We start from the raw sequence: 27,622 nt of genomic DNA on the forward strand, positions 1-27,622 counted from the left end.
AATTCTCTCTATGGCATGTGATTGTGTACTGAAAATGTTGTTTCTCCCAGCCTCATACCCCTCAGCTAACATTTATTAACCTTCCTCCTCCATGTCTCTTACATTTCTGCATGTCTTTAATACAGAGATACTGACAGCCCTACCTACTAAATGCCAATATTGCTGCAACCCATAGATTTTAATCCCTGTGGCACTGCTAAGTGCCCTCTTTAGAATCACTTGGTTTGATGTTTTTCTCATGATACTAAGCCCTCTTTGTATTTCTGTCATGAAACATGGTTCCGAGAGTATAATTATTGCTCAGTGTGTTCGTTGATCTTAGTTAAATCTAATTGCTCTTCCTTCAATTATGCTACAGTTGGAAAAAAAACTTAATTATGTACATTTTTCATTGAACTTGACAAACAGATTCTAGAGTTTATAGGCAAGAGTAAAAGATCAAGAATAGTAAAGACTTTTTTTTTTTTTTTGAGACAGAGTTTTACTAAGTTGCCCTCAGTAGAGTGCGATGGCATCATAGCTCACAGCAACCTCCTGCTCTTGGGCTTAATTGATTCTCTTGCCTTAGCCTCCCAAGTAGCTGGGACTATAAGTGCTTGCCACAACACCCGGCTTTTTTTGGTTGTAGTTGTCATTGTTGTTTGGCAGGCCCAGGCTGGGTTTGAACCCACCAGCTTCAGTGTATGTGGCTGGCACCCTAGCCACTGAGCTATAGGCGTCAAGCCAATAAAAACATTTTTTAAAGTTAAAGATCAAGGTTAGGGGTACTTGTCTTATGCAGGCTCAGTATATCAGTACTGATCTTACACTGTAGTAAATAAATGCAGTATAGCATTGTATAGTGATGGATGATAGATTAATGACACAGAATTAAAAGCTCAGAAATGGAGCCTCGCATGGAAAAGGGTAGATATTTGTTTATTAAACCATTTTTCTTTTCTTCTGGGTGTAAACTAAACTACATTTCCCAGTTTTCTTCCTGGCCTGTGTGACTGAGTTCCAACCAGTAAAATGAAAGTAGAAGTGATACCTGCTATGCCCAGGAATGGCCCATAAAATCCTCCCATGAACAATTCCTTTTCCCTCCCCATCTGCCAGCTGAATATTTGAGTCTCCTGAGAACCCCAAAGTAGGCCAAACACATAAGATGGAAGGAGTCTGGGTTCCCATTCTACCTGGACGAGAGCTTCCCAGGACAGCAGATCATCCAGAGGATCTGCATTAGATGGTGCATGATCAAAAGCCAACTTTTGTTAAGTTATGGAAATTTGGAGGTTATTTGTTGATCTACCCTAATAAATCATGCCTGAATGTAATCTTGGCATACACGGAAAAGCATGCAGATATTGCAGATAAGTTAGACTAATATGAGGGCTGGGACAGTTGACTGTCTAAGTAGAAAATAACAAAGTCAAACCCTACCCCAGGCCCCATTCCAGGTGGATTCATGATTTAAATATGGAAAACAAAACTTTAAACTTTTAGAAGAGTTTCTAGGAGAACATCTTTATGATATCAAAATAAGGGATGAAAGTCGAAGACACAAAGTACAAATCAAGAGAAAAAGGCTGATAAAAATCAATTGCAGGGCGGCGCCTGTGGCTCAGTGAGTAGGGCGCCGGCCCCATATGCCGAGGGTGGTGGGTTCAAACCCAGCCCCGGCCAAACTGCAACAAAAAAAAAAATAGCCGGGCGTTGTGGCGGGCGCCTGTAGTCTCAGCTGCTCGGGAGGCTGAGGCAAGAGAATCGCGTAAGCCCAGGAGTTGGAGGTTGCTGTGAGCCGTGTGACGCCACGGCACTCTACCCGAGGGCGGTACAGTGAGACTCTGTCTCTACGAAAAAAAAAAAAAAAAAAAAATCAATTGCAAAGTTTTTCCAAAACAAAAAACTTCTGAAGAAAGGTAGCATAAATGTGAACAAAAGCCAACCACTGGGAGAATATTTGAAATACATGCCCAATAAAGGATCAAAATCCAGAATATTCAAAGAACAAAGACATAACACCTCAGTAGAAAAAAAATGAGCAAACTTATGAATGGGCATCTTATGGAAAGAAAAACTTAAATAGCCAATAATGATATGAAAAAAATTCTCAATCCCACCACTTGTCAGAGAGTTAAAAATTAAAACCACTTAATGCCATGCCCGACTGGTTGGCAAAATTAGTCTGGTAATGCAACATTCACCACCTGTGGTTAGTGTGAATTGCAGCAAGCAATCTGGAAAGCAGTTTTGCATACCTAGGAAAATTGAACAAGCTTCCTTCTCTCTCCAAAATTTCACTGACAATGGAATTGATGATGTTTTGTCCTTCTTAAGCTTGGTGGTCCATTGTGTTATTATTCTCACCTTTTCCCTATGTCTGCATTTATCGGATATTTTAAAGACAATCGTACTGTAAAGGTATTATCAAATTTACCTCAATCTCTTCTGTTCTTCTCACTTAGAGTAACCCATCTGATGTTAATCTTTGGATATTTTCCACATTCCTGTGAAAAACTGGTTTGTTGTAATGACTAGTCACAGAATTTAAATTTAGAGTGTATGTTAATAACTAACACATAAGAGCATATCCTCTACCAGACTCTGAATGTTTTCTTTTTTTTTGAGAATTAAATTGTTTATTGATTACACATGATAATGGTAGATACACACGCTTCATTCTCACCTGTAATTTTATCTGGTACTATTATTCAATTTAGATATATTGCATAGGATATGCCAACAATCACCTTTATAACCAATAATTCCATGATTTTCCTTGGATGACCCCTTTAAATGGTGAGCTTCAGGTCACAACAGTAACCCTCAGTTCAACTATACCAAGGTTTCTGAAGACAATGGCTTCTTCACCCAAGCAGGTTGTAAATGAATTTCAAATAGAACCTGGCATCACCCTGAAGGAATTCTAGCTTCACACTTTTGGAAAGTTTACCAAAATGGCTTCAGAGTAGACTAACTTTACACAAAGCACATTTAAAAAAAAAAAAAGACACATTTATTCAGCGTCATGATCAGACTATTACATTTAGCAATCAACAGCATGGGTGCAAAAAAAAAAAAAAATCTACATTAAAACCCTTTGTTGGAATGCTTTACACTTTCCACAGAACAGAAACTAAAATAACCTGTTATACAATTAGTCACAAATACAGTCCTCGAGTTTTTCGCCCATACACATGAGTATTGTCTAAAACATGTCTTCTGTGTAGCAGCTAGGCCCTGCCACCACTGTGCTTGGCTGAGTTCACAAATCTGTTGTAACCTGTAGCTTCCCTGTCACTTCTCTGGCTCTCCTCTCCTGCTAAGCTTTGTTTCCTGGGAATAATTAAAACCTTCTGCCACTGCCATAGCTACTGCTGCTACTGGAACCACCATAGCCACCTTGGTTTCGTGGTTTGGCAAAGTATGGGCCGCCACCACCATAAGGGCCAGAGCTTCTGCCTCCAAAATTTCCTCCCTTCATAGGTCCAAAATTTGATGACTGTTGTAATTGCCAAAATCATTGTAACTTCCACCACCTCCAAAATTGCTTCCATCATTACCAAATCCATTGTAGCCATCCCCACTGCCACCATATCCACCACCACCACAGCTGCCACCAAAGCCACCACGACCACTGAAGTTTCCTCCATGGCCAAAGTTGTCATTTCCACCAAAACCACCTCCACGACCCCCACCAAAGTTTCCAGAACCACTTCGACCTCTTTGGCTGGACGAAGCACTAGCCATCTCTTGCTTTGACGGGGCTTTCCTTACTTCACAATTGTGGCCATTCACAGTATGGTATTTCTGAATGACAATCTTATCCACAGAATCACGGTCATCAAACGTAACAAAAGCAAAGCCCCTCTTCTTGCCACTGCCTCCGGCAGTCATGATTTCAATCACTTCAGTTTTCCCGTACTGTTCAAAATAGTCTCTTAAGTGATGTTCTTCAGTATCTTCTGTAATGCCACCAACAAAGATCTTTTTCACAGTTAAGTGGGCACCAGGTCTTTGAGAATCCTCTCTGGAAACAGCTCTCTTGGGTTCCACAACTCTTCCATCCACTTTGTGTGGCCTTGCATTCATTGCTGCATCCACCTCCTCCACGGTGGCCTATGTGACAAACCCAAAGCCCCTGGAGCGCTTGGTGTTCGGATCTCTCATTACCACGCAGTCTGTGAGCGTTCCCCATTGCTCAAAATGGCTCCTCAGACTCTCATCAGTCGTTTCAAAGCTCAACCCTCCAATGAAGAGCTTCCGCAGCTGTTCGGGCTCTTTAGGAGACTCTGACTTAGACATGACGGCAGTGGGAAGAGAGACTTTAACGATGCTTCCTCGGCAGCATCCACAGGCAGAAAGGAGTAAGCTAACGAACGTATCTCTCTGAATGTTTTCTTGTGCTAACTCATGCATCAATTTTTGAAAAATTCCCAGGTATCAGCTCTTTTTAATTCTCACATCAGCTTTTTGAGTTAGATTTCATTATCTCCTCTTACGAATGAAGCAACAGAGGTACAGACAGGTGCTAGGTAGGGGAGGTGGTATTCACACACTGGCTGTCTTGCTCCCAAATCTGCACCACTAACCACCTTGCCGATGTTTCTGCTGCCCTATGTAAGGCCAAATGAAAGGGAGGATAAATTGCCTGGGTCATTCAGACCAGAGTCCATCGGGATTGGTTGAAAATGAGATCTCTGACTTCGCCATGTAAAGCACTTCCACTGGCTGAATTTTTCAGAACATTTTTCTAGCTCCCACAAGCAGTTTATTTATTTCTAGTTGTTTTCTTCCTCTTACCAAGTGATGGTTTAATGTTGTCAGCATTGTTGTGAAGTACTTGGAGTATTTATAGACTTCAACAGCCATTTCCAAGTTGGGAGCACTTTTCATTTACTGAATAATGCATATTTAATTACTGGCCAACTTACTCTGGCTTTCAAAGAGTAGAACTGTTTATTGCCAGCTGTATCCCACAATCATAGATAAGAATAGAGTTTTATATTATTGTTTTTTTTTTTAATTCAAGCCCTCTTTCAGAGGGGAGTACAGATCTTCCCTGACACTTGTACTTCAAACAGATGAATTGCTTCCCAGCCTGGAAAGCAGCCAAATCTCAGAATTGACATGTTCACTGAATAGTAAATTACATGTAAGAGAATCATGCCAAATGCAAGAGGTTTTGATAAAAGGGCATTTGAACTCTATAAGTGATACAAAATATTTCCCTGCTTAAGAAATTTTAATAAATTGTTAAATAAAAGAGTCTGTGTGAAAGGTTTTATGCTTGATTCAGCTTCTGCTACACATTTCAGTGAATAGATTATTCTGGCAGTGTGTCAGCAGTAGGCTAGACATTAGATAAATACATGTGAAATATTTCTAGTGGCTGAGCTATTCCCCCTCCCGCGCCATCTGAAATCTCCCACAAACCTTTAGAAATCCTTTGAATTCTAGCACTGGATTGGTGAGTCCACTGGATAATTCACAAACCAAGACTCACCATTTTGCAAGCTCATGGTGCCACTTTCCTGACTGGATTTGGATCAAAGATGCTTTTTTATCTGCATACTTTTTTATCTGACTCCCAGGACACAGAGCAGATCTTTCTGTGGAACTTCAGTGCATTTACTCCGTTTGCATAGGGCAAATGCATTCTCTCAGCCCTTGCTCAAACTATTAAAAAACCTTGCACAGCACCTTAAAAGAACTATAACTCATAGGTTCTGTGTTAAGAAATAGCACATTCTTCATTTTTTTCTTCCTAAATATGCTTTTCTTTAGAAACAACAGAAATCTCCACAACTTAAACAGACTTTCAGTACTTCAGAGGGAGAAAAGCAGCAATCTCTTAAACTAATGGTTGAATAAAATGTCTGGATGTTTTGAACACTGAAGCTATTTTAATAATGGTTATGATTTTATGCAGGCCCTATCTAAATAGAATGTTATGACTATCCTTTTAAAAGGATGAAAACAAAAAAAATTAATCTTCTATTAAAATACCATATACTTCTTCCAGCTGTCATTGCTTGTTTTCCCAGTAGATGGTCATGTTCCTACATCTGGACAGTTTTATTCCAAACAAGTGGTAATCTCAGTATATTCCAAATCTTTAAATTAATAGGTTAGGTCTCGCAGCTGTACTCAAAGGTATATTTAGAAGATTTATACTTTAACAGAGACTAGATGATGATACCATTGTGTTTATGAGATTGCAAATGCATAATCCACAAAAGGTTTGGAAAGATTTGGACCAAGCAACTTTGCATATTTAAATCTGACCCAAACATAATCCCAGTCTGCCATGTCTGCAGTGTCAAAGCAGTGGATTAGACACAAGCTGTTTATAGACAAAGAGACTATTTCTAAATTGACTGGTAAACCACAATTATTAACAAATGTCTTCTGCTTTGAAGTCAGCTAGGCTCTAATTTAGGGTCCTCCCAGTTTGGTATGGCCTCGGCTTTTCAGGCAAAACACTTTCACGAGTTTCAAAGGAATTCTCTTTTTCCATCCCCACCCCCACTCCACCTTCAAGCCTTGGGATGGGATGAATGAGTTGGGATTTCAAGGAGCTCTCAATAAGCTTCCTGGGCTCAGGGTACACGTGTACATTCTTATTTTTCTCCCGAGTCACTCACATTATATGTGACATATCCAAATAAACACTAATTCTTCTCCTGAGTTACTCACATTGTATGTGGCAAAGCCAAATAGGCAAACTGTGTGTACATGAGTGCATGTGTGTGTAAAATTTTAGAAGAACAAGACTGCTCGTGGCTTTTGTGGAGCCCCTTTCAATGCAGGGATTTGTGTGGCACACATTTATGCAGCGATTACAGGGAGTCCTTTTCTACAAGGACTTTTACTTTTTACTTTTACTTTTCAAGGTCATTTACTGAGAATTAGGTCACGTTCTAAAGCAGATGATGGCATTGGGGTTGGTTGGCAAGTGCGAATGGCAAGGGCATCCATCCATTTTTCATGAAGTTATAATTAACACACTGTCTGCCTCCCACAGGTTCAACCTTTGGGAATGAAGAACAGCCGGTTCTGAAGGCAGCATTGCCTTCTAAAGACATACCCAAGGGAGCTGGCCGGATGGCCCCGCTGGCTTCCTCCACTGTGACAGCACCCCGCAGGAGTTTACTTCCAGCACCAAAATCCACTTCCATACCTGCCGGTAAGATTTTCTGCCTTGGAGAGGCTCAATAGTGGAGTGCCATTTCTGCATTAATGAAAAATCCTTTGATAGTCTCTGTGTACATAGTTATTTAGATGGAATGATGAGTTGCATTTTTTTTATTTTTGTTTTCAGTATCAAGATTTCCTTCCTTCCTTGCTTCCTTCCTTCCTTCCTTCTTTCTTTCATGTAAGGGTACATATGATTAGATTACAATGTGTTAGAGAAAGGGCGGCATCTGTGGCTCAAAGGAGTAGGGCTCCAGCCCCATATACTAGACATGGCAGGTTCAAACCCTGCCTCGGCCAAAAAACTGCAAAAAAAACCACAATGTGTTAGGAAAAGTCTGAGTCGTATTTGAGTCCTTCACCTAGGAGGTGTGCCCTATCCCCCTACATTGTACCCCTTAGGTGTGAGCTTACTGATCTCCTTGCCTCCCTTCTCCCATTCCTCCTCCTCCCCCTTTGAATTGTACTCATGCCACCTGAAAGAAAGACTCGTACCCCACTTCAGGTATAAATCAGATGGTGATTCATTACACCTGCCAGGGGCCCTCGGTGTTTATTACACCTGCACAGGTGGGTCCCTGCCCCAAAGGGCAAACAGCCCCAAAGAGAAAAACAGGCTGCCTTTTATACCTTTTTTGTTGCTATGTGGCAAGCAAGTGAACAAACACAGAAGCGGAACATGGCCAGTTAGCTTAGGGACGGGGTTACAGTCAGGCGGGCTGGTTGGCTCAGGGGGTTACATTGTGGCAACTGGCATTGGGACAGCTCTTGGGAGACTCAGTAGCTTGGGAAATTCTGCTTGAGTAAGCTTTCCAACATTGTTTAGCCATTGCTAGGGGGTTGGGGTAAGTTCTACCATTGTTTTAGCTGTGGCTAGGAGTTTTGGGGGAACTCAGGGAACTTCCTTGTTCTGAAACCTGTTCTCAGAGTTAACCCAAGTGGGGGGAGAGGCGGGGGGGTTGAGATGTGCAGGGACTCAGGATGAGACAGTTAGGGGCATTTAGGGGTCTTTGGGGGGGGGCTGTTGGCCTATTACAGAATTTAATTGTTTTTCTCTTGTGTGGGTTTATAGTTGTTCATCTATTAGATGCTTGTTTTTCTATTCTTGAGACACTTTATTAAGGAGAATGTTCTTTAGCTCCATCCAGGTAAATATAAAAGAAAGTCTAAAGTCTCCATCTTTTTAGGGCTACATAGTATTCCATGGTATATATATACTACAGTTTATTAATCCATTCATGGGTTGATGAGCACTTGGCTTGTTTCCACATCTTTGCATTTATGAATTGAGCTGCTATAAAGATTTGAACTCAAATGTCCCTATGGTAAAATGGTTTTTTTTTCTGCTAGATAGATACCTAGAATGGGATTGAGAGATCAAATGGAAGGTCTACTTTTAGCTCTTTGAGGTATCCCCATACTTCTTTCCAAAAAGGTGTATTAGTTTGCAATCCCACCAACAGTGTATAAATCTTCCATTCTCTCCACACCCACACCAGCATCTGCAGCTTTGAGACATTGTGATGTGGGCTATTCTCACTAGTGATATCTCAAGGTAGTTTTGATTTACGTTTCTATAATGATTAGGGACAATGAGCATTTTTTTTCACGTGTTTGTTGGCCATTCTTCTGTCTTCTTAAGAGAAAGTTCTCTGTTTCTATCTCTTGCCCAGTGATTAATTAGATTGTTTGCTCTTTTCTTGTTGATTTGCTTGAGTTCTCTGTAGATTCTGGTTACCAGCCCTTTGTCAGATTCATACCCATGTATCTTCTCTCTTTTGGAAAACTGTCTGTTTGCTTTGTTTATTCTGTCCTTAGCTGTTCAGAAGCTTTTAAGCTTGACCAGGTCCCGTTTATTTATTTTTTATATTGCTGCAATTGCCAATGAAGTCTTCTTTATAAAATCTTTCCCCAAGCCTGTATCATTAAGAGTTTTGGCATAATGAGTTTTAAATGGTAAAGAAGAAGAGGAAGAGGAGAAGATTTCAAGGCATTTTCATGTATTCATATGTTTAAATCTTATAACTACTCTCATTCTTTCCATGACTATTAACCCTTTGAATCACACAGTTTTGATTTCAGAAAGCAAGAACCAAGCTATTTTAAGCAGAACAGCCATTGTGCTTAGAAAGGCAGGTGCTCGTGAAATCAGTGGAAGGGCTGTAGGAGCAAGCTCCAGGCAGCATCTCTAGGAACCAGTCCCAGAGCCTCATAAAGATCCACTGACTAACAGCCAAGGAGCTCTGTGCCCCTTGTTGGTTTGAACCTCTAAAGCTAGGACCCAAGGATGGATCAACAGAGTTGGCTCTAGAGCCATGCTGTGCCTGCTGGATTCATGCCGGCAAAAGAAATTCCCATAGACTTCCTCTTCACATCCACAAAGCCAGGGACTGGACATAGGGAACTCAGCTGATGCAAAGGTGTACAAGTAGATCTACCTGTTTACCTGCAGGGATGTTGAAGCATGTTGTTCTTAGACCTCTTCCTCTGCACTATAAAGGCACACTCCCCACTCTCGGGAAAGTGGACCCTAATCTACCACATGTAGCTCTCCCATGTCAGTATTTATTCCTCCATATTTTTCTTCTATGATCATATAATGATATGTCAATGTATATACATATGCATTGTTTCTTAAACGTATGAGTTTCTTAAAATGAGATTGCATCATGCCCATTTATCTACATGTTATTTTCTTTGCTCAAAGTACATCACAGAAATACCTTCAAGTTGGTGGTATGACTCATTCTTCTCAATGGCTGCATGGCGTATATACACCATGACTTATTCAACCATTCCCTTACTGATGGGCTTTCACTTTGTAACCAGTGTTTTTCCATGACAGACAATGCTGCTATAACAGCCTTGAATAGGTGGCATTCTTTCTTTGAGATCAGCTCCCAGAAGCAGGATTGCTTTGTTTGGTGCATTAATGGATACACCTAGACTCCTTTCAAAGAGGCTGCTATGTTTTCCATCCATATGCCTGCTAGGAATAGGTGCAATCCCTTTTTAAAATCTTGGTCCACTTAGTTGGAGCAATGTGCTATCTCAATGTTGTATTATTATATATCTCCCTGTCCACTAACTGAACTAGCTCTTGCTCTAATAGCACTTTAATGTTACCTCTGGTAAGACTTACATTGGTTTGGTTAGTTTGTTCTTCAGGGGAATGTAAGCTTCTAGGGGCAGTGGCCCTGTCGATTTTGTCCATACAACATCCCACTGCCAGCTACGGGGTCTGACTCATACTGTGTGCTTAATAATGGTCAAATAAATCAATGAATGAATGAACGTCACAGAGATCTTTCAGTTTCCGTTTATTAACAGTTTAGCTTTGGTTTAATTAGAAAATAATTAGACAAGCCAATGGAAAGTCTAATTGCAGTTGTTGAATCAACCTTGGAAACCAGTGTCTTTCAAACTTTAGTATTACAAAGTCACCTGCAGGGTCTGTAAAAACACAGATTATTAGGTTCCATACCCAGAGCTTTTGATTTAATAGGTTTGGTTTGGACCTGAGAATTTGCATTGCTAGCAAATTCTCTGGTGCTACCACTGCTGGTAGTGTAGAGATTACACTTCATGAACCACTGTTACAGAAAAACAAGCAAGGAACTTGAATGGACGATTCTTAGAAAAAGCAATGTAAATGGCTCTTAGCCATATGAAAAAGTAATCAACTTTGGCTTGGTGCCCGTAGCTCAGTGAGTAGGGTGCCAGCCATATACACCGAAGGTGGTAGGTTCGAGCCCAGCCCAGGCCTGCTAAAACAACAATGACAACTGCAACCAAAAAATAGCCAGGCATTGTGGTGGGTGCCTGTGGTCCCAGCTACTTGGAAGAGAATCACTTAAGCCCAAGAGTTTGAAGTTGCTGTGAGCTATGATGCCACGGCACTCTACCAAGGGCAACATAGTAAGACTCTGTCTCAAAAAAAAAAAATCAACTTCACTCACTCTTAAGAAAAATGTGGAGTAAAACTTCAGCGGACTACAATATCACATCTGTTAGACTGGTAAAAACCCAAAAGTTTGATAATGTACTCTATTTGTGAGGCTACATGAGTTGGGAAGTAGTCCTTCTTTTTCTGTGTTTTGGAAAAGATTAAGTAATATAGGTACTAGTTCCTCTTTAAAGGTTTGGTAGAATTCTGATGTGAATTCTGGGACCATCTGTTCCCAGGCTTTTCTTTTTGGGGAGATTTCTTATAGTTGATGCTATTTCAGATCTTGTTATAGGTTAGTTCAACATTTCTACTTCTTTCTGGGTAAGTCTAAGAGGGTGGCATGTTTCCAAGTATTGATCTATTTCCTTCAGATTTTCATACTTCTTAGAGTAGAGTTTTATGTAGTATTCATTAAGGATTTGTTGAATTTCTGAGGAATCTGTTGTTATTTGGCCTTTATCATTTCTGATTGATGAAATTAGGGATTTTACTCTTCTATTTCTGGTTGGGTTAGCCAACAGTTTATCTATTTTATTGACCTTTTCAAAAAACCAACTCTTTGGTTGATCTGTTGTATGATTCTTTTGTTTTCAACTTCATTTAGTTCTGCCCTAATTTTAGTTATTTCTTTTCTTCTGCTGGGTTTAGGGTTAGAAAGTTCTTCCTTTTCCAGTTGCATGAGATGTCCCATTGAGTCATTGATTTCCTCTCTTTCTGTTCTCTTGAGGAAGGCTTGCAACGCTATAAATTTTCCTCTTAGGACTGCCTTTTCTATATCCCAGAGGTTCTGATAGTTCATTTCTTCATTATCGTTTTGTTCCAAAACTTTGGTAATTTCCTTCTTAATCTCATCTGTGACCCAGCTATCATTCAGCATGAGGCTATTTAGTTTCCATGTTTTTGTATGCATGTGGAGATTCCTGTTGTTACTAAGTTCAACTTTTATTCTGTGATGGTCCAAGAAAATACAAGTAATGATTTCTATTCTTTTAAATTTACTGAGGTTAGACTTGTGACCTAAGATGTGATTAATTTTGGAAGATTATCCATGGGCTGATGAGAAGAATGTGTATTCGGTTTTGTTAGGATGAAATGTTCTATACATGTCTGTTAGATGCAAATGTTGAATGGTTAAGTTTAATTCTAAAATTTCTTTGCTTAGCTTCTTTTTTGAGGATCTATCCAAAACTCCCAGAGGAGTGTTAAAGTCTTCAACAATTATGGTGCTGGGGGAAATCAAATTGCTCATGTCAGTTAGAGTTTCTCTTATAAATTGAGGTGAATTCTGGTTGGGTGCATAGATGTTGATAATTGAAATCTCATCATGTTGAGTGTTGCCCTTAACAAATAAGAAGTGACCATCATTGTCTTTTCTTACTTTGATTGGTTTAAAGCCCATTGTATCTGCGAATAAAATTGCAACACCTGCTTTTTTCTGATTTCCATTTGCCTGAATTATAGATGACCATCCCTTCCTCCTGAGTCTATGTTTATCTTTTAAGGTAAGGTGAGATTCTTGAATGCAGCAGATATCTGGCCTGAGTTTTTGTATCCAGTCAGCCAACCTGTGTCTCTTTAGAGGGCAATTTAAGCCATTCACATTAATTGAGAATAATGATAAGCCAGACAGAGTTTTGGGTAACAAGTTTTTCGAAAGTCCAGTGGACATTTTTAATTCTTTCGCCACTATGGAAGTTAGAATTCGATCAGAAGTTTCTGAGTGATTTTACTTTGGTGGTGGAGGATTGTGTTGTTCATTATGGAGGATAGGTCTGAGAATATCCTGAAGAGCTTTTTTAGTTATGGCAAATTTCTTCAATATGTGAATGTCATTAAGGTATTTAATTTCTCTATCATAGATGAAACTCAGTTTAGCTGGATACAGGATTCTGGGTTGAAAGTTATTTTGTTTAAGGAGATTAAAGGTCGATGACCACCCTCTTCTAGCTTGAAAGGTTTCAGCGGAGAGATCTGCAGTCATTCTAATGTTATTCTCCTTGTATGTTATGGTTTTCTTACTTCTTACAGCTTTCAGAATTTTCTCCTTCATTTTAACTTTAGCGAAATTAATTATAATGTGTCTATGAGAATTTGGGGGTGGGGGGTGTTGAGTCGTGCTGGTGTTCTAAAACTGTCTGCTATCTGAATTTCAGAATCTCTGGGCATGTCTGGAAAATTCTCTTTAATTATTTCATGAAGCAAAGCATATGTATCCTTCACAGCAACCTCATCACTTTCAGGTATTCCTATAAGGCGAATATTAGACCTGTTCGAATTATCCCAGAGCTCTCTGAGAGAATGATCAATTTTTGTTCTCCACTTTTTTTTCCTCTTTGAGTGTTTGGGAGTGTTCAAAAGCTTTGTCTTCAATATCGGAGATCCTTTCTTCTGCCAGCTCCATTCTGTTTCTGGGGATTCTACTGTATTTTTTTAGATCTTTGAGGGCCGCAAATTCTTGCTTTAATGGGTCAAAATCTTTGGTCATTTTGTCTTTAAATTCGTTGAATTCTTGAGACATCATTTGAATTTCTGCTTTGAATTCTAATTTCATCATTTCCTCCATTTTGTTGATCTTATTTGCTATCCAAACTCTGAACTCGATTTCTGACATCTCAGCCATTTGTTTATGAAAAGGATCTTGTGCTGTGTCTGCTTTATTGTTTCTTGGGGAAGTTGATCTACTCTGATTGTTCATGTTGCCAGAGTTTTTCTGCTAATTTTGCCTCATGATTGTTTTTCACTGTTGGCTAGGTGGTCTGGTGAGGTGAGATTGGATTGGGGTTTCCTGGAGTTGTGGTTAAACAGCTCTTTGTTAAGGATCTGGGACTGAAGACTGCAGCTTTTTTCCCTTTGGCTTTGCAAAGGACCTGTACAGTATTACAGTCTGAGGCTGGGGAAACCTGCTTGGTGTGGTGGGGTTAAGTGGCTCAGTCTTGTATTCAATTGGTTCTTGTCTGATCCTGGTGGATGAGTGACTCTGGTAAAGTCTTGGCTGTGAAGAAATACAGCAATTAAGAAACTCCACCTCCCCAGACAACAACTGGAATGGGAAAATCGACCTTTCCTGTTACTACATAACCAGTGTATCACCCAAGAGGGTCCTTGGGTGATGGTCCCAAGTTAGGGGTTCCGAACCAATTGACCCAGTCAGTACAAACTCTCAGATGGGACAGTTTGAAAGGTCTCCAGCAGCTAGATAGCAGAGGTCTACTGGCTGCTCATATTTGGCTCACTCCAGTGCTTTACAGAGTCATAAAGGCCCACCCAGTGGCACAGTAGGACCAGGGGGCTGAGTCTCTTTCTCTACTTTGTTCCCTTTTCACGCCCAATCACTGGTGACCCCGCAGGGCTGCAGTCCTGCTCTCTTCAATAATGCAAAGTGCCAGGGCTTAGCACCTGTCAGATTCAAAGGAAGGTCAATGCCCCTGAGGCCCAGCCATTTCCCTCAGCTACCAGCCAGCTGGGGGAGCTGAGGCCTGCCTGCCTCAGGTGTTCAATAGCCACTGGTGAGTGTTCCACTTGGGCTCAGTCTAATCCTAGGGATACCAGGCCAGCAAATGTTTATCCCTCAGCCACCACACCTTTGCCCCTGCTGCTCTGCAGCACCAGTATCCCTCTAGAGTGAGTTCTGGTTTCCTCTGGCAGTGCACAGAGTTGGTGGGGGGGGTGTTTCTCCAAGATTAGACCCCGCCATGATCACTCTATTGTTGCTGGATCTTTGAGGAAAGTGCCCCTGCACAGCTCCTCTGCACTGCCAAAGCCAGAGAATTCTGGCTATAAGGGCAGCTCCAAGAGCATGCTGCAGACGGATCTGGCAGCAGGATGGGGTACGCTTTATGCGACTCTGCAGTGTCCAGCACCTAGTGACTTCAGCTAGGAGAACACTACACCACTGGCGATTCTGGTTGGGCGGGGGCCTGGTGCGGAGGCAGGGTGGGCATGGTGTTGGGCTTCAGCGGGGCCCAGCCTGCGGCCTTAGTGATCTCTGGTCAAGCGGGGCATGGTGCTTGGCCTCAGCAGTCTCTGGTCAGGTGGATGCGGGGCAGAGGCGGGGAGGGCACTTGGGGCAGGGCTCAGGATCCACCGCACGACTTGGAGACGGGGAGGGCATGGAGGACCGGCTGGGTGGGGGGCGGAGCACTTGGTCAGGCAGGCTCGGCGGGGGTGGGGAGCATGGGGGGGGGCTGCTTATGAGCCTCCTCCCTCAGTCCTTGCAGGGGTTAGGGATCTGGTTTATCCAGTGAGCAGGGGGAGGGTGGACTGAAAGTTCAGAATGGCAAGGAAAATATTAGTTCAGTTTTTCTGCCAGGTAAGAGAATGTTGGGAGTCACTGCAGGGTCCCTCTGGAGGAAGTAGTCCCCACTTCCTACTGCTCTCACCCATGGATTGAGACAAGAGATCCTCAGTTCACTACTCACCTGTAGAAAACCCACAGGAGCAAACGAAGAGTAAAAGGAAAAGGAAAAAAAGAACCCACAACTTTCTTGGGGGAGGGGTCGGGCACTTTTCCTTTAGATTGAGTTTTGCACCTGAAGATTATTGTCTTGGACTCGCAGCTTGCCACAGCACGGGTGACCTGCAGTTATCTCTCTTCTCTCTCGGCTCAGCTCCCTATCTTAAGCTCAATTGTATACTTTCTCTAATTTTCTTACTTTTTGTAGAGACTGGGTCTTGCTGTGTTGCCCAGGCTGATCTCAAATGCCTGGCCTTAACCAATCCTCCCATCTCAGCCTCCCAAAGTACTGGGATTAGAGGCATGAGCCACCACGCCCAGACTGTGGGTCAATGTTTTGATGAGCTATATACAGCCTGACACATGTAGGGCTTGATCAGAAATGCTGTAGGCACCTTCACTCAGAGAACTTGGAGGCTAATGCTGCTTTTAATTACTAGACTGAAGGCAAAAGAAGACAAATTTAAAGAAAAAAGAGTAAATTTGGTTGTGGATGAGATGAGTTTGAGGTGCTTGGGAAACATCCGGGTAACAAGGTGCAGTTGGCAGCTGGGAACAAACCTGGAGCTCAAAGGAAAGTCTCCAGCCGGAGAATGAGACTTGGAGTTATAAGCGGGTAGTCACGTCTCTGGGAATTGAGGCACAGGATGTGTGTGAGTTTGCCTGAGAGGGCGTAGGAAGCGCAGAGAGAAGTCTGAGATTAGCCCCTCAGTAGCCGAAGCAGAAGGAGCAGGCAGGGAAGGCCCCATGATGCAGGGACAGGGAGGGCCTGAGAAGAGCTTTCAGGGCAGAGGGGGAAGAGCAGCTGAGGAAAAAGAAGCTATGAGCAGAAATAGCTCCTAGAGGAATGGAAAAGTGGAGGGAAAGAAAATAGGGTGGTGGCTTGAAGGGGAAGCACAGTCAAAGGAAGCCTTTGGTGTTTAGAATGAGTGACACTTACCCTTTCTGTCTAGAAACATCAAGAAGAGGAGAGAGTAGAGGTGGAGAAGTGGAGAGGAGTTAGAGCCAGGTCTGTTGGGTGGGGGAAGCCAGGCCCTGTGTGCAGCAGGGCTGGTCCTGAAGGAGCTGCACCTCCTGGTCCTGTCCAACACGGGAGGCTCCACTTGACTTTGGATGGATTCTGAGGGAGTCTGACAAATGGTTAAGTTGTTTTCACACCTTGCATTACCAACCGGTTCACCAGCAGTAATGTCAGAACGCAGCACACTTCTCAAATACCTGATGCATCGAAGTAGCTTCTACAACTTGACTCAGGTTCGCAGCCTTCTAATTGACTTTGTATATCCTAAAGTAAATCCAGTATTTTACTAGGTTTTTATTTCAAAAATTCATTTTTCTGTTTTTGCATAGCAGGTCAAAATATCGGGGTTTTTTTTCTCCCTATTATATAGTTGTAGAAGAGTTTTATATTGGGGCTCTGATGTTTGTCAGAGCTCTAAGACGACTAATTGAAGTGTATTACAGCAACTCTTTAGCCTCTTACGGATGTGAGACTAAACAGCTGTTTCCCAGCAAAGCTCTGTAGTGGACTAAAGGAGGGTGGCAAAAATACCCCAGCCCACGAGGAGGCCCGGTGAGCACCAAGCCCAGTTCTGCATCTTAGCCATTTGACCTGGGACAAGTCAACTTGAGAGACTCTTTCCATATTTAACAGTTAAATGTATGTTTGGGAGGGGGGTGATAGTACCCATTCCATGGATTGCTGTGAGAATTAACATAAATGAAAGGACACAGAACATAGTAGGTATCTCATAAAGGCTTTCTCAGTCTGGGAAGGTCAATTTGCTTTTGTTTGTTTTTTTATTGTTGGGGATTCATTGAGGGTATAATAAGCCAGGTTACACTGATTGCATTTGTTAGGTAAAGTCCCTCTTGCAATTGTGTCTTGCCCCCAGAAGGTGTGGCAAACAACAAGGCCCCACCCCCCTCCCTCATTCCCTCTCTCTGCTCTTCCTTTCCCCGCCCCTCCCTCCTTCTTTCTCTCTCTGCTCTCCCCTTCCCCCACCCCCACCGTGACCTTAATTGTCATTAATTGTCCTCATATCAAAATTGAGTACATAGGATTCATGCTTCTCCATTCTTGTGATGCTTTACTAAGAATAATGTCTTCCACGTCCATCCAGGTTAATACAAAGGATGTAAAGTCTCCATTTTTTTTAATGGCTGAATAGTATTCCATGGTACACATACACCACAGCTTGTTAATCCATTCCTGGGTTGGTGGGCATTTAGGCTGTTTCCACATTTTGGCGATTGTAAATTGAGCTGCAATAAACAGTCTAGTACAAGTGTCCTTATGATAAAAGGATTTTTTTCCTTCTGGGTAGATGCCCAGTAATGGGATTGCAGGATCAAATGTGAGGTCTAGCTTGAGTGCTTTGAGGTTTCTCCATACTTCCTTCCAGAAAGGTTGTACTAGTTTGCAGCCCCACCAGCAGTGTAAAAGTGTTCCTTTCTCTCCACATCCATGCCAGCATCTGCAGTTTTGAGATTTTGTGATGTGGGCCATTCTCGCAGGGGTTAGATGATATCTCAGGGTTGTTTTGATTTGCATTTCTCTAATATATAGGGATGATGAACATTTTTTCATATGTTTGTTAGCCATTTGTCTGTCTTCTTTAGAGAAGGTTCTATTCATGTCTCTTGCCCATTGATATATGGGATTGTTGGCTTTTTTCATGTGGATTAATTTGAGTTCTCTATAGATCCTAGTTATCAAGCTTTTGTCTGATTCAAAATATGCAAATCTCCTTTCCCATTGTGTAGGTTGTCTCTTTGCTTTGGTTGTTGTCTCCTTGGCTGTACAGAAGCTTTTTAGTTTAATGAAGTCCCATTTGTTTATTTATGTTGTTGCAATTGCCATGGCAGTCTTCTTCATGAAGTCTTTCCCCAGGCCAATATCTTCCAGTGTTTTTCCTATGCTTTCTTGGAGGATTTTTATTGTTTCATGCCTTAAATTTAAGTCTTTTATCCATCTTGAATCAATTTTTTGTGAGTGTAGAAAGGTGTGGGTCCAGTTTCAGTCTTTTACATGTAGACATCCAGTTCTCCCAACACCATTTATTGAATAGGGAGTCTTTCCCCCAAGGTATGTTCTTGTTTGGTTTATCAAAGATTAGGTGGTTGTAAGATGTTAGTTTCATTTCCTGGTTTTCTATTCGATTCCAAGTGTCTATGTCTCTATTTTTGTGCCAGTACCATGCTGTCTTGACCACTATGGCTTTGTAGTACAGCCTAAAATCTGGTATGATAATGCCCCCAGCTTCATTTTTATTACTAAGAACTGCCTTAGCTATATGGGGTTTTTTTTCTGGTTCCATACAAAACACAGAATCATTTTTTCCAAATCTTGAAAGTACAATGTTGGTATTTTAATTTGAGGGTATAAATTTTTACATTACAACATTCTCACTTCCAAGGTAAAGTTCAAGTTGTAAAAGAGCCCTTTGCCCAAGGGGTATGCTGAATGCCCTCACATTGTGTACATTAGGTGAGATCCCCACAAATGCCCTCCCCCCACCCTCCTCACCCCTCCTCCTTGCTAGACTATTTTTGTGTTTTATCGTTTGTTTGATCATGTAATTGTTTATATATTGGTTTCATATTAGTACTGAGTACATTGGATATATTTTTTTCCATTCTTGAGTTACTTTACGGAATGTGTTTCAACTCCATCCAAGTAAACATAAAAGATGTAAAGTCTCTATCATTTCTTATGGTTGCCGTATGTATGTCTTTCTGGGTGCAAGTCTCAGATGGCCCATCTGCTGTTCTCACCTGCCAGCAGAAGGAAGGTCAGGAAGCCTGTGTCTCACAGGCTGTGACACCAAAGTCAACTCTCAGACGTCCCAGGGGGTCAGGACAGGTGACATTGTACAGGCTTCCCTTTGTCCAGTGAATGTTATCAAGCACCCTCCTCGAGGTGAACTGTACTGGTACCTGGAAGTCATGATGAACGTGATAGCCACAGTCTTCATCCCTGTGGAGTTGATGGAGTCCCAGGGAGAGAAACATTAAACTCACGCTTACACATTTAATTACAGCTATGCTAAGTGCCAGGAAAGAGGAAAAAAGTGTACAATGAAAGCATGCTGATAGGGACCTAATGCAGCATGCAGAAAACACAAAGACCTAAAATTGTGATAGGATTTGCCAGACACCGAAGGTAGGGAACCGCATTCTATGCAGGTCAACAACATGAATTCCTTTTTTGTAAAGTTAGAGGTTTCCCAAACATTTCTCTCTTTAAAATCATGGACTAAGACGACTAACAATTAGATACCTTGTTAATTTTGAAATAGACAACCCCACCCCCCCACCCTCACCTTACCCTTCTAAACCCTTTCATGGAGAAACTTGCAAGCTGTGAAATGGCCAAGAGACAGCATGACAAAGAAATTGTGCAGAAAATTCACAACAGTTTAATTAGTCTCCAATTTTACTGATGACCCTACTACACTTTGGTTTGAATTATTTTTTTAGGGTATTTAAGTTGAAAACCCTAATGACTTTAATGGCCCAGGGTGTTATTTATCTTTTACAAATTGAAATCCAAGTAAGGAAAAAGATCCATTTATCTTTTGCTGCTATGCCTTTCAAATACTTTCACTAAAATCAGAGCAAGAATAATATTTTAGATAATTTTAGATAATTTTTAAAGCATTCCAGGACCCACCCATAGTGCCAGAGAAGAATTCATAAAACTCTGAGGCTCACGTTGATATTAAGTCACCTGCAGGCTAGCATGAAACCTTTTATTTCATGGAAACTCTTCGAAAGTAGGGCACTAAAATCCTACCTCTCATTTAAGAGGGTATCTGTGTATTGTGACTAAAAGGTTACACACCTGGTATTTGTCCACCCTGCTTGTCAGCCTTGAGGAGCTATGAGAGCTAGTCAAGCAGTAATTAATGCAAATGGTCTTTTAAAGCTGTGTTTCCCATTGTAATTTCCAGTATTTGTATGTTTGAGAAATCTGCCTACTGTAATATAAATGCATTGTTATGCAAATTGCTAATGTAGCCCAATCTCTTAGCATGTGATGAGCATGGAACTTTTAATTACATGTCACTGTTTTAAAACTTTTTATTTCTCTCCAGAGTTATATATTCTGCTCCCTATATGATGTGGGAAAAGTACAAAATACAAACAGTAGTATTTGAAGTGTTTTAAGCCAGTAGTATTTATGGAGTGTAGTATTAGAAGACAAGCATATTTGAAGACAGTAGTCTTCCTAGGTTGTAGAAAAGAATGCAAGTATAGAAAGGAGACAAATGCTAGTCATCTATTCTGTAAGGCAGCTGGAAAAGAGTAGCCCATTTCTTGGGCATTGAAGAGTCTTCACATCTTTCATTTTTAATCAATCAATCAGCAAATTTGTCTCGAAATCCACTTCGGGCTCCACACTTTGCTAATCCATACTCACCTTAGCAGCCTGGCAGATCTGAGTGGAAGCCCCTCCAGCCCACTAGCACAATGCTTTATAATCCACACGTTTTTTCTTAGTCTGTTAAGGCTGCTATAACAAAATACCATAGACTAGGTAGCTTGTAAACAATAAACTTTTATTTCTCACAGCTCTGGAGCCTGGGAAGTTCAAGATCAGTCCGGTGAGGACCATTGCTCATAGATGACACATTTTTGCTGTGTCCTCACCTGGCAGGTGGGGAGAACAAGCTTTCTGGGACCTGTTTTATAAGAGCACCAATCCCATTCATGAGGACTCCACTCGTATGATTTAATCACCTTTCAAAGGCCTTACCTTCTAATATTATCACATAAGGGATTAGGCTTTGACATGTGGATGTCAAGGCCCTTCACCGATGCTAAAGAACCTCCCAGTGTGTCTTACCTACTTCCGCCTCCAACTTGAAAACAGTTGGTATTTATAATCATATTTCTATTTTACAGTGGCTACTCACAATTGAGAGTCATCATTTAAACTACTATGTTACTAGTTTACATTTGAAAAAACATTGTAGATAAATATAATTAAAGATTATCATAACATATCAAGTTTTTAAAATGGTTACAAAATTATATTGCAACCTGATAAGTCAGTGCATAAAACAGCAGACAAAAAAAGCAAAAAAAAAAAAAAAAAAGGACTTGGTCAGTATTCCACAAAAGTTAAAAACAAAAACAAATCAAATGGCTAATAGACATATTAAAATTGTGCTAAACTTTATCAGTAATCAGGAAAATGCAATTCAAATCACACTGAGGTATGCACCAGTTGGGGTGGCAATATTTTTCAGATCCGGCCTTCTGAGGGTTAGTGAAGATGTACATGAAGAACTCTCCTCCAGTTCTGGTGTGAGATGAGGAATGGACACAGCCACTCTGGAAATAGTGTTGTATTATCTAATAAAGTTTCATGTGTGCCATAACTTAAGGATTCCACTCAGAGGTATATAAAAAATTCATACACATGTGTACCAGGAGACATGTACAATGCTTTTCAAAGCAGCCTTGTTCCTAAGTGCTAAAGGCTGGATGTGGAAGCAGCTCAAACTGCCATCAGTGGTAGAATAAATGAACACACTGTGATGCACACACACAGTGGGTCACTGTTTGGAAATGGGAAGGAATGAGAGCTACATGGTACAGTGTGGATGAAAATGACGAGTACAAGGTTTTGTAAAGGTTCAAGTCCACAGAATCCAAACAGTATGGTTTCACTGATATAAAGTTTATAAACAGAGTTAAGGATATTTTTAAGGGTGCATGTGGAGTGATAAAATTACAAACAAAAACATAGTTTGTTTAAATGATGACTAAAAATGTCTAGACAGATTAGTGCTGGGAGGCGGAGCAAGATGGCAGCCGAGTAACAGCTTCCTTGCATCTGGGCACCGTGAGTCTGGGGAGATAGGACTCCAGGCATCTCTGGCTGGTGGGATCTGCCTACCATCACCCCTGAGAGGATACAGGGAGTCAGCGAGAGACTTCTGGACCCCAAGAGGAGGACTAAAACAGTGGAAAACCGGCAAGTGGTCACGTGTGTTCAATCCGTCTAAACCCGCCCGCAACTGTAAGTTCAGTAGCAGCGAGACTGCAAACCAGAAAGGCCTTACCTGTGAACTGGTTTGGTGTCTTTGGACTTGGCACTCAGCTGAACTGCCTTGGGGAGAGCCTGAGCGGGAGTGCGGAGAACTTTGGCCTTTGTTTAGGGCCCCAGTATGAGCCACTGAGCCAGACGGAGCTAATAGTGTTTGGCTCTGGGTCACAGGCAGACATTGTGAGCAATCTGCTCCGTCAAGCTCCGCCCTCAGGGTCGCAGAGCTGGAATTGGGTGGGAGCTGGTAACCCAGCGACCAAATAGCCTAAGGGCGGGGTCTGAGCTGCCTTGCAGCCCTAACCCTCGGGGGCAGAGGGAGACCAGTTTTGACACACAGGGTAAGTGGATAGCCACTTCAGCAGTGATTCCAGCGACAAGCACTTCCCTGAGAAAGCTTCCGCTCAGTAAGTGAACAAGTTCAAAGTGCCTTTTAAGTGGGTGAAGAGAGATTTAGGGTGTCTACCTGCTGGGGTTTGAGAAACAGGCAGCCTCCAGTCGTATCAGAACTGTGATTAACATCTCATACCCCAGAAGACCACGTGTTGCCCAGAAAATATTCAATAACATATACATACTGCTTTGTTTTTGGTTGTATTTTTTTTTTTTTGGTTTGGTTGTTTTTTTTGTCTATTTTGATGTTGTGGATTGTTGTTTTGTTTTTTAAGTTCAACCTTTTCCATACAGATCCTTTTTCTTTCTCAATTTTTCTAGTTTAATTATAATTTCCCATTGCTGCCTATTTCAATAATTAGAACTTCATTTTTGTTAGTGTTTCTACCGCTATTATTTGGTTTCTCCAGCCAATTTTATCCCGTAAAGTTTTCTGTTTGCTTGTTTTGGTTTGATTTATAGCATTTTTGTCTTTCCTCTCTACTTGGTGGAGGTGGGGTACTGTGTCTGATCAGGTTAGCAAAGAGCTGCTGACCTCAAGGTAACCACCCAACTGGGCACCCCCAGAAGGTGGGTTTTTTTTTTAAGGTTGTATCAAAGTACCCTACTGTACAGCTGTATTGCTCTGTCTCCCTCTTTCTGTGCCTCTCTTCTTTTTGTCAATATTCCCTTTACCCACCCCCTCTCCTTTCTCTATTTTTCTTTTTTTTTCCTTATAACTCGGTCCTCCTTTCTTTCATCCCTTTTTTCCTCTTAAACCTTCTCACCCTTCTGGGCCTGTAACCCTTAGTCCATAGGCACGAGAACTTAAAGAGCAAGAGGAAGTGAAAGGAAAATTAGGGCAAGGAAACAGATAAAAGAAATCACTCATGAGGAAGAATCAGCAGAAAACTCCAGGCAACATGAAGAACCAGTCCAGAACAACCCTGCCAAGGGACCATGAGGTAGCTACTGCTGAGGATTCCACCTATACAGAAATGTTAGGAATGACAGACAGGGAATTTAGAATACACATGTTGAAAACAATGAAAGAAATGATGGAAACAATGAAGGAAACTGCTAGTAAAGTGGAAAATAACCAAAAGGAAATCCAAAAACAGAATCAAATCAGAGATGAATGATATGAAGAATATAAAAAGGATATAACAGAGCTGAAGGAAATGAAACAGTCAATCAGGGAACTTAAAGATGCAATGGAAAGTATCAGTAACAGGTTAGACCATGCAGAAGAAAGAATTTCAGAGGTAGAAGACAAAGTTTTTGAGATAACTCAGATAGTAAGAGAGGCAGAAAAGAAGAGAGAGAAAGCAGAACGTTCACTGTCAGAATTATGGGACTTTATGAAGCGTTCCAACATACGAGTTATAGGAATTCCAGAAGGGGAAGAAGAATGCCCCAGAGGAATGGAAGCCATACTAGAGAATATTATAAAAGAAAATTTCCCAAATATCACCAAAGATTCTGACACATTGCTTTCAGAGGGCTATCGGACCCCAGGTCGCCTCAACTCTAACCGAGCTTCTCCAAGACACATTGTGATGAACCTGTCCAAAGTCAAGACAAAAGAAAAGATTCTGCAAGCTGCCAGGAGTAAGCGCCAGTTGACCTACAGGGGCGAATCCATCGGAATGACCACAGACTTCTCTAATGAAACTTTCCATGCAAGAAGACAATGGTCATCTACCCTTAATCTACTTAAACAGAACAATTTCCAGCCCAGAATTCTGTACCCTGCTAAGCTAAGCTTAAAAATTGACGGAGAAATCAAATCATTTACGGATATACAAACATTGAGGAAATTCGCCACAACAAGACCAGCTCTACAGGAAATACTTCAACCTGTTCTGCACACTGACCACCACAATGGATCAGCAGCAAAGTAAGAACTCAGAAATTAAAGGACAGAACCAAACCTCCACACTGATGCAAAAGATAAAACTAAGCAATGGACTCTCACAAAATAAGACGAATAGAATACTACCACACTTATCAATTATCTCCATAAATGTGAATGGCTTGAATTTCCCACTGAAGAGACATAGATTGGTTGACTGGATTAAAAAACACAAGCCATCCATTTGCTGTCTGCAAGAAACACACTTGGCTTCAAAAGACAAATTAAAGCTCCGAGTCAAGGTTGGAAGACAATTTTTCAGGCAAATGGAATTCAGAAGAAAAGAGGAGTTGCAATCTTATTTTCAGATACATGTGGATTTAAAGCAACTAAAGTCAAAAAAGACAAAGATGGTCACTTTATTTTGGTCAAGGGAAAAATACAACAAGAAGACATCTCAATTCTAAATATCTATGCACCCAATTTAAATGCTCCCAGATTCTTGAAACAGACCTTACTCAGTCTGAGCAATATGATATCTGATAATTCCATAATAACAGGGGACCTTAACACTCCTCTTACAGAGCTGGACAGATCCTCTAAACAGAAATTAAACAAGGATATAATAGACTTAAATGAGACCCTAGAACAACGGTGCTTGATAGACGCATATAGCACACTCCATCCCAAAGATAAAGAATATACATTCTTCTCATCACCCCATGGAACATTCTCCAAAATTGATCATATCCTGGGACACAAAACAAATATCAACAGAATCAAAAGAATTGAAACTTTACCTTGTATCTTCTCAGACCATAAGGCACTAAAGGTGGAACTCAACTCTAACAAAAATGCTCGACTCCACCCAAAGGCATCGAAACTAAACAATCTTCTGTTGAATAACAGATGGGTGAAGGAAGAAATAAAACAGGAAATCATTAACTTCCTTGAGCATAACAACAATGAAGACACAAGCTACCAAAACCTGTGGGATACTGCAAAAGCAGTTTTGAGAGGAAAATTCATCGCTTTAGATGCCTACATTCGAAAAACAGAAAGAGAGCATATCAACAATCTCACAACAGATCTTATGGAATTGGAAAAAGAAGAACAATCTAAGCCTAAACTCAGTAGAAGAAAAGAAATATCCAAAATCAAATCAGAGATCAATGAAATTAAAAACAAAAGAATCATTCAGAAAATTAATGAAACAAGGAGTTGGTTTTTTGAAAAAATAAATAAAATAGATAAACCATTGGCCAGACTAATGAGAAATAGAAAAGTAAAATCTCTAGTAACCTCAATCAGAAATGATAAAGGGGAAATAACAACTGATCCCACAGAGATACAAGAGATCATCTCTGAATACTACCAGAAACTCTATGCCCAGAAATTTGACAATGTGAAAGAAATGGATCAATATTTGGAATCACACCCTCTCCCTAGACTCAGCCAGGAAGAAATAGAGCTCCTGAACAGACCAATTTCAAGCACTGAGATCAAAGAAACAATAAAAAAATCTTCCAACCAAAAAATGCCCTGGTCCAGATGGCTTCACTCCAGAATTCTATCAAACCTTCAAGGAAGAGCTTATTCCTGTACTGCAGAAATTATTCCAAAAAATTGAGGAAGAAGGAATCTTCCTCAACACATTCTATGAAGCAAACATCACCCTGATACCAAAACCAGGAAAAGACCCAAACAAAAAGGAGAATTTCAGACCAATCTCCCTCATGAACATAGACGCGAAAATTCTCAACAAAATCCTAGCCAATAGATTACAGCTTATCATCAAAAAAGTCATTCATCATGATCAAGTAGGCTTCATCCCAGGGATGCAAGGCTGGTTTAACATACGCAAGTCCATAAACGTTATCCAGCATATTAACAGAGGCAAAAATAAAGATCACATGATCCTCTCAATAGATGCAGAAAAAGCATTTGATAAAATCCAGCATCCTTTTCTAATTAGAACACTGAAGAGTATAGGCATAGGTGGCACATTTCTAAAACTGATTGAAGCTATCTATGACAAACCCACAGCCAATATTTTACTGAATGGAGTAAAACTGAAAGCTTTTCCTCTTAGAACTGGAACCAGACAAGGTTGTCCTCTGTCACCTTTACTAGTCAACATAGTGCTGGAAGTTCTAGCCAATACAATTAGGCAAGACAAGGAAATAAAGGGAATCCAAATGGGAGCAGAGGAGGTCAAACTCTCCCTCTTTGCTGATAACATGATCTTATACTTAGAGAACCCCAAAGACTCAACCACAAGACTCTTAGAAGTCATCAAAAAATACAGTAATGTTTCAGGATATAAAATCAATGTCCACAAGTCAGTAGCCTTTGTATACACCAATAACAGTCAAGATGAGAAGCTAATTAAGGACACAACTCCCTTCACCATAGTTTCAAAGAAAATGAAATACCTAGGAATATACCTAACGAAGGAGGTGAAGGACCTCTATAAAGAAAACTATGAAATCCTCAGAAAGGAAATAGCAGAGGATATTAACAAATGGAAGAACATACCATGCTCATGGATGGGAAGAATCAACATTGTTAAAATGTCTATACTTCCCAAAGCAATCTACCTATTCAATACCATTCCTATCAAAGTACCTACATCGTACTTTCAAGATTTGGAAAAAATGATTCTGCGTTTTGTATGGAACCGGAAAAAACCCCGTATAGCTAAGGCAGTTCTTAGTAACAAAAATAAAGCTGGGGGCATCAGCGTACCAGATTTTA

At 40.9% G+C, this 27,622-nt stretch overlaps 1 protein-coding gene across 5 annotated transcripts in view; it reads left to right on the plus strand.

Moving 5' to 3' along the window:
- Positions 1-27,622, plus strand: part of MTUS2 (microtubule associated scaffold protein 2) — a 749,188-nt gene that overhangs the window by 506,544 nt on the left and 215,022 nt on the right. For all 5 annotated transcript variants that reach the window (XM_053563400.1, XM_053563404.1, XM_053563402.1 and 2 more), the window contains one exon: positions 7,010-7,171. In XM_053563400.1, coding sequence (XP_053419375.1) covers positions 7,010-7,171 — 162 coding nt within the window. The remainder of the gene's footprint in view (positions 1-7,009; positions 7,172-27,622) is intronic.

Source organism: Nycticebus coucang, chromosome 15, assembly GCF_027406575.1.
Source record: "Nycticebus coucang isolate mNycCou1 chromosome 15, mNycCou1.pri, whole genome shotgun sequence".
Lineage (NCBI taxonomy): Eukaryota > Metazoa > Chordata > Mammalia > Primates > Lorisidae > Nycticebus > Nycticebus coucang.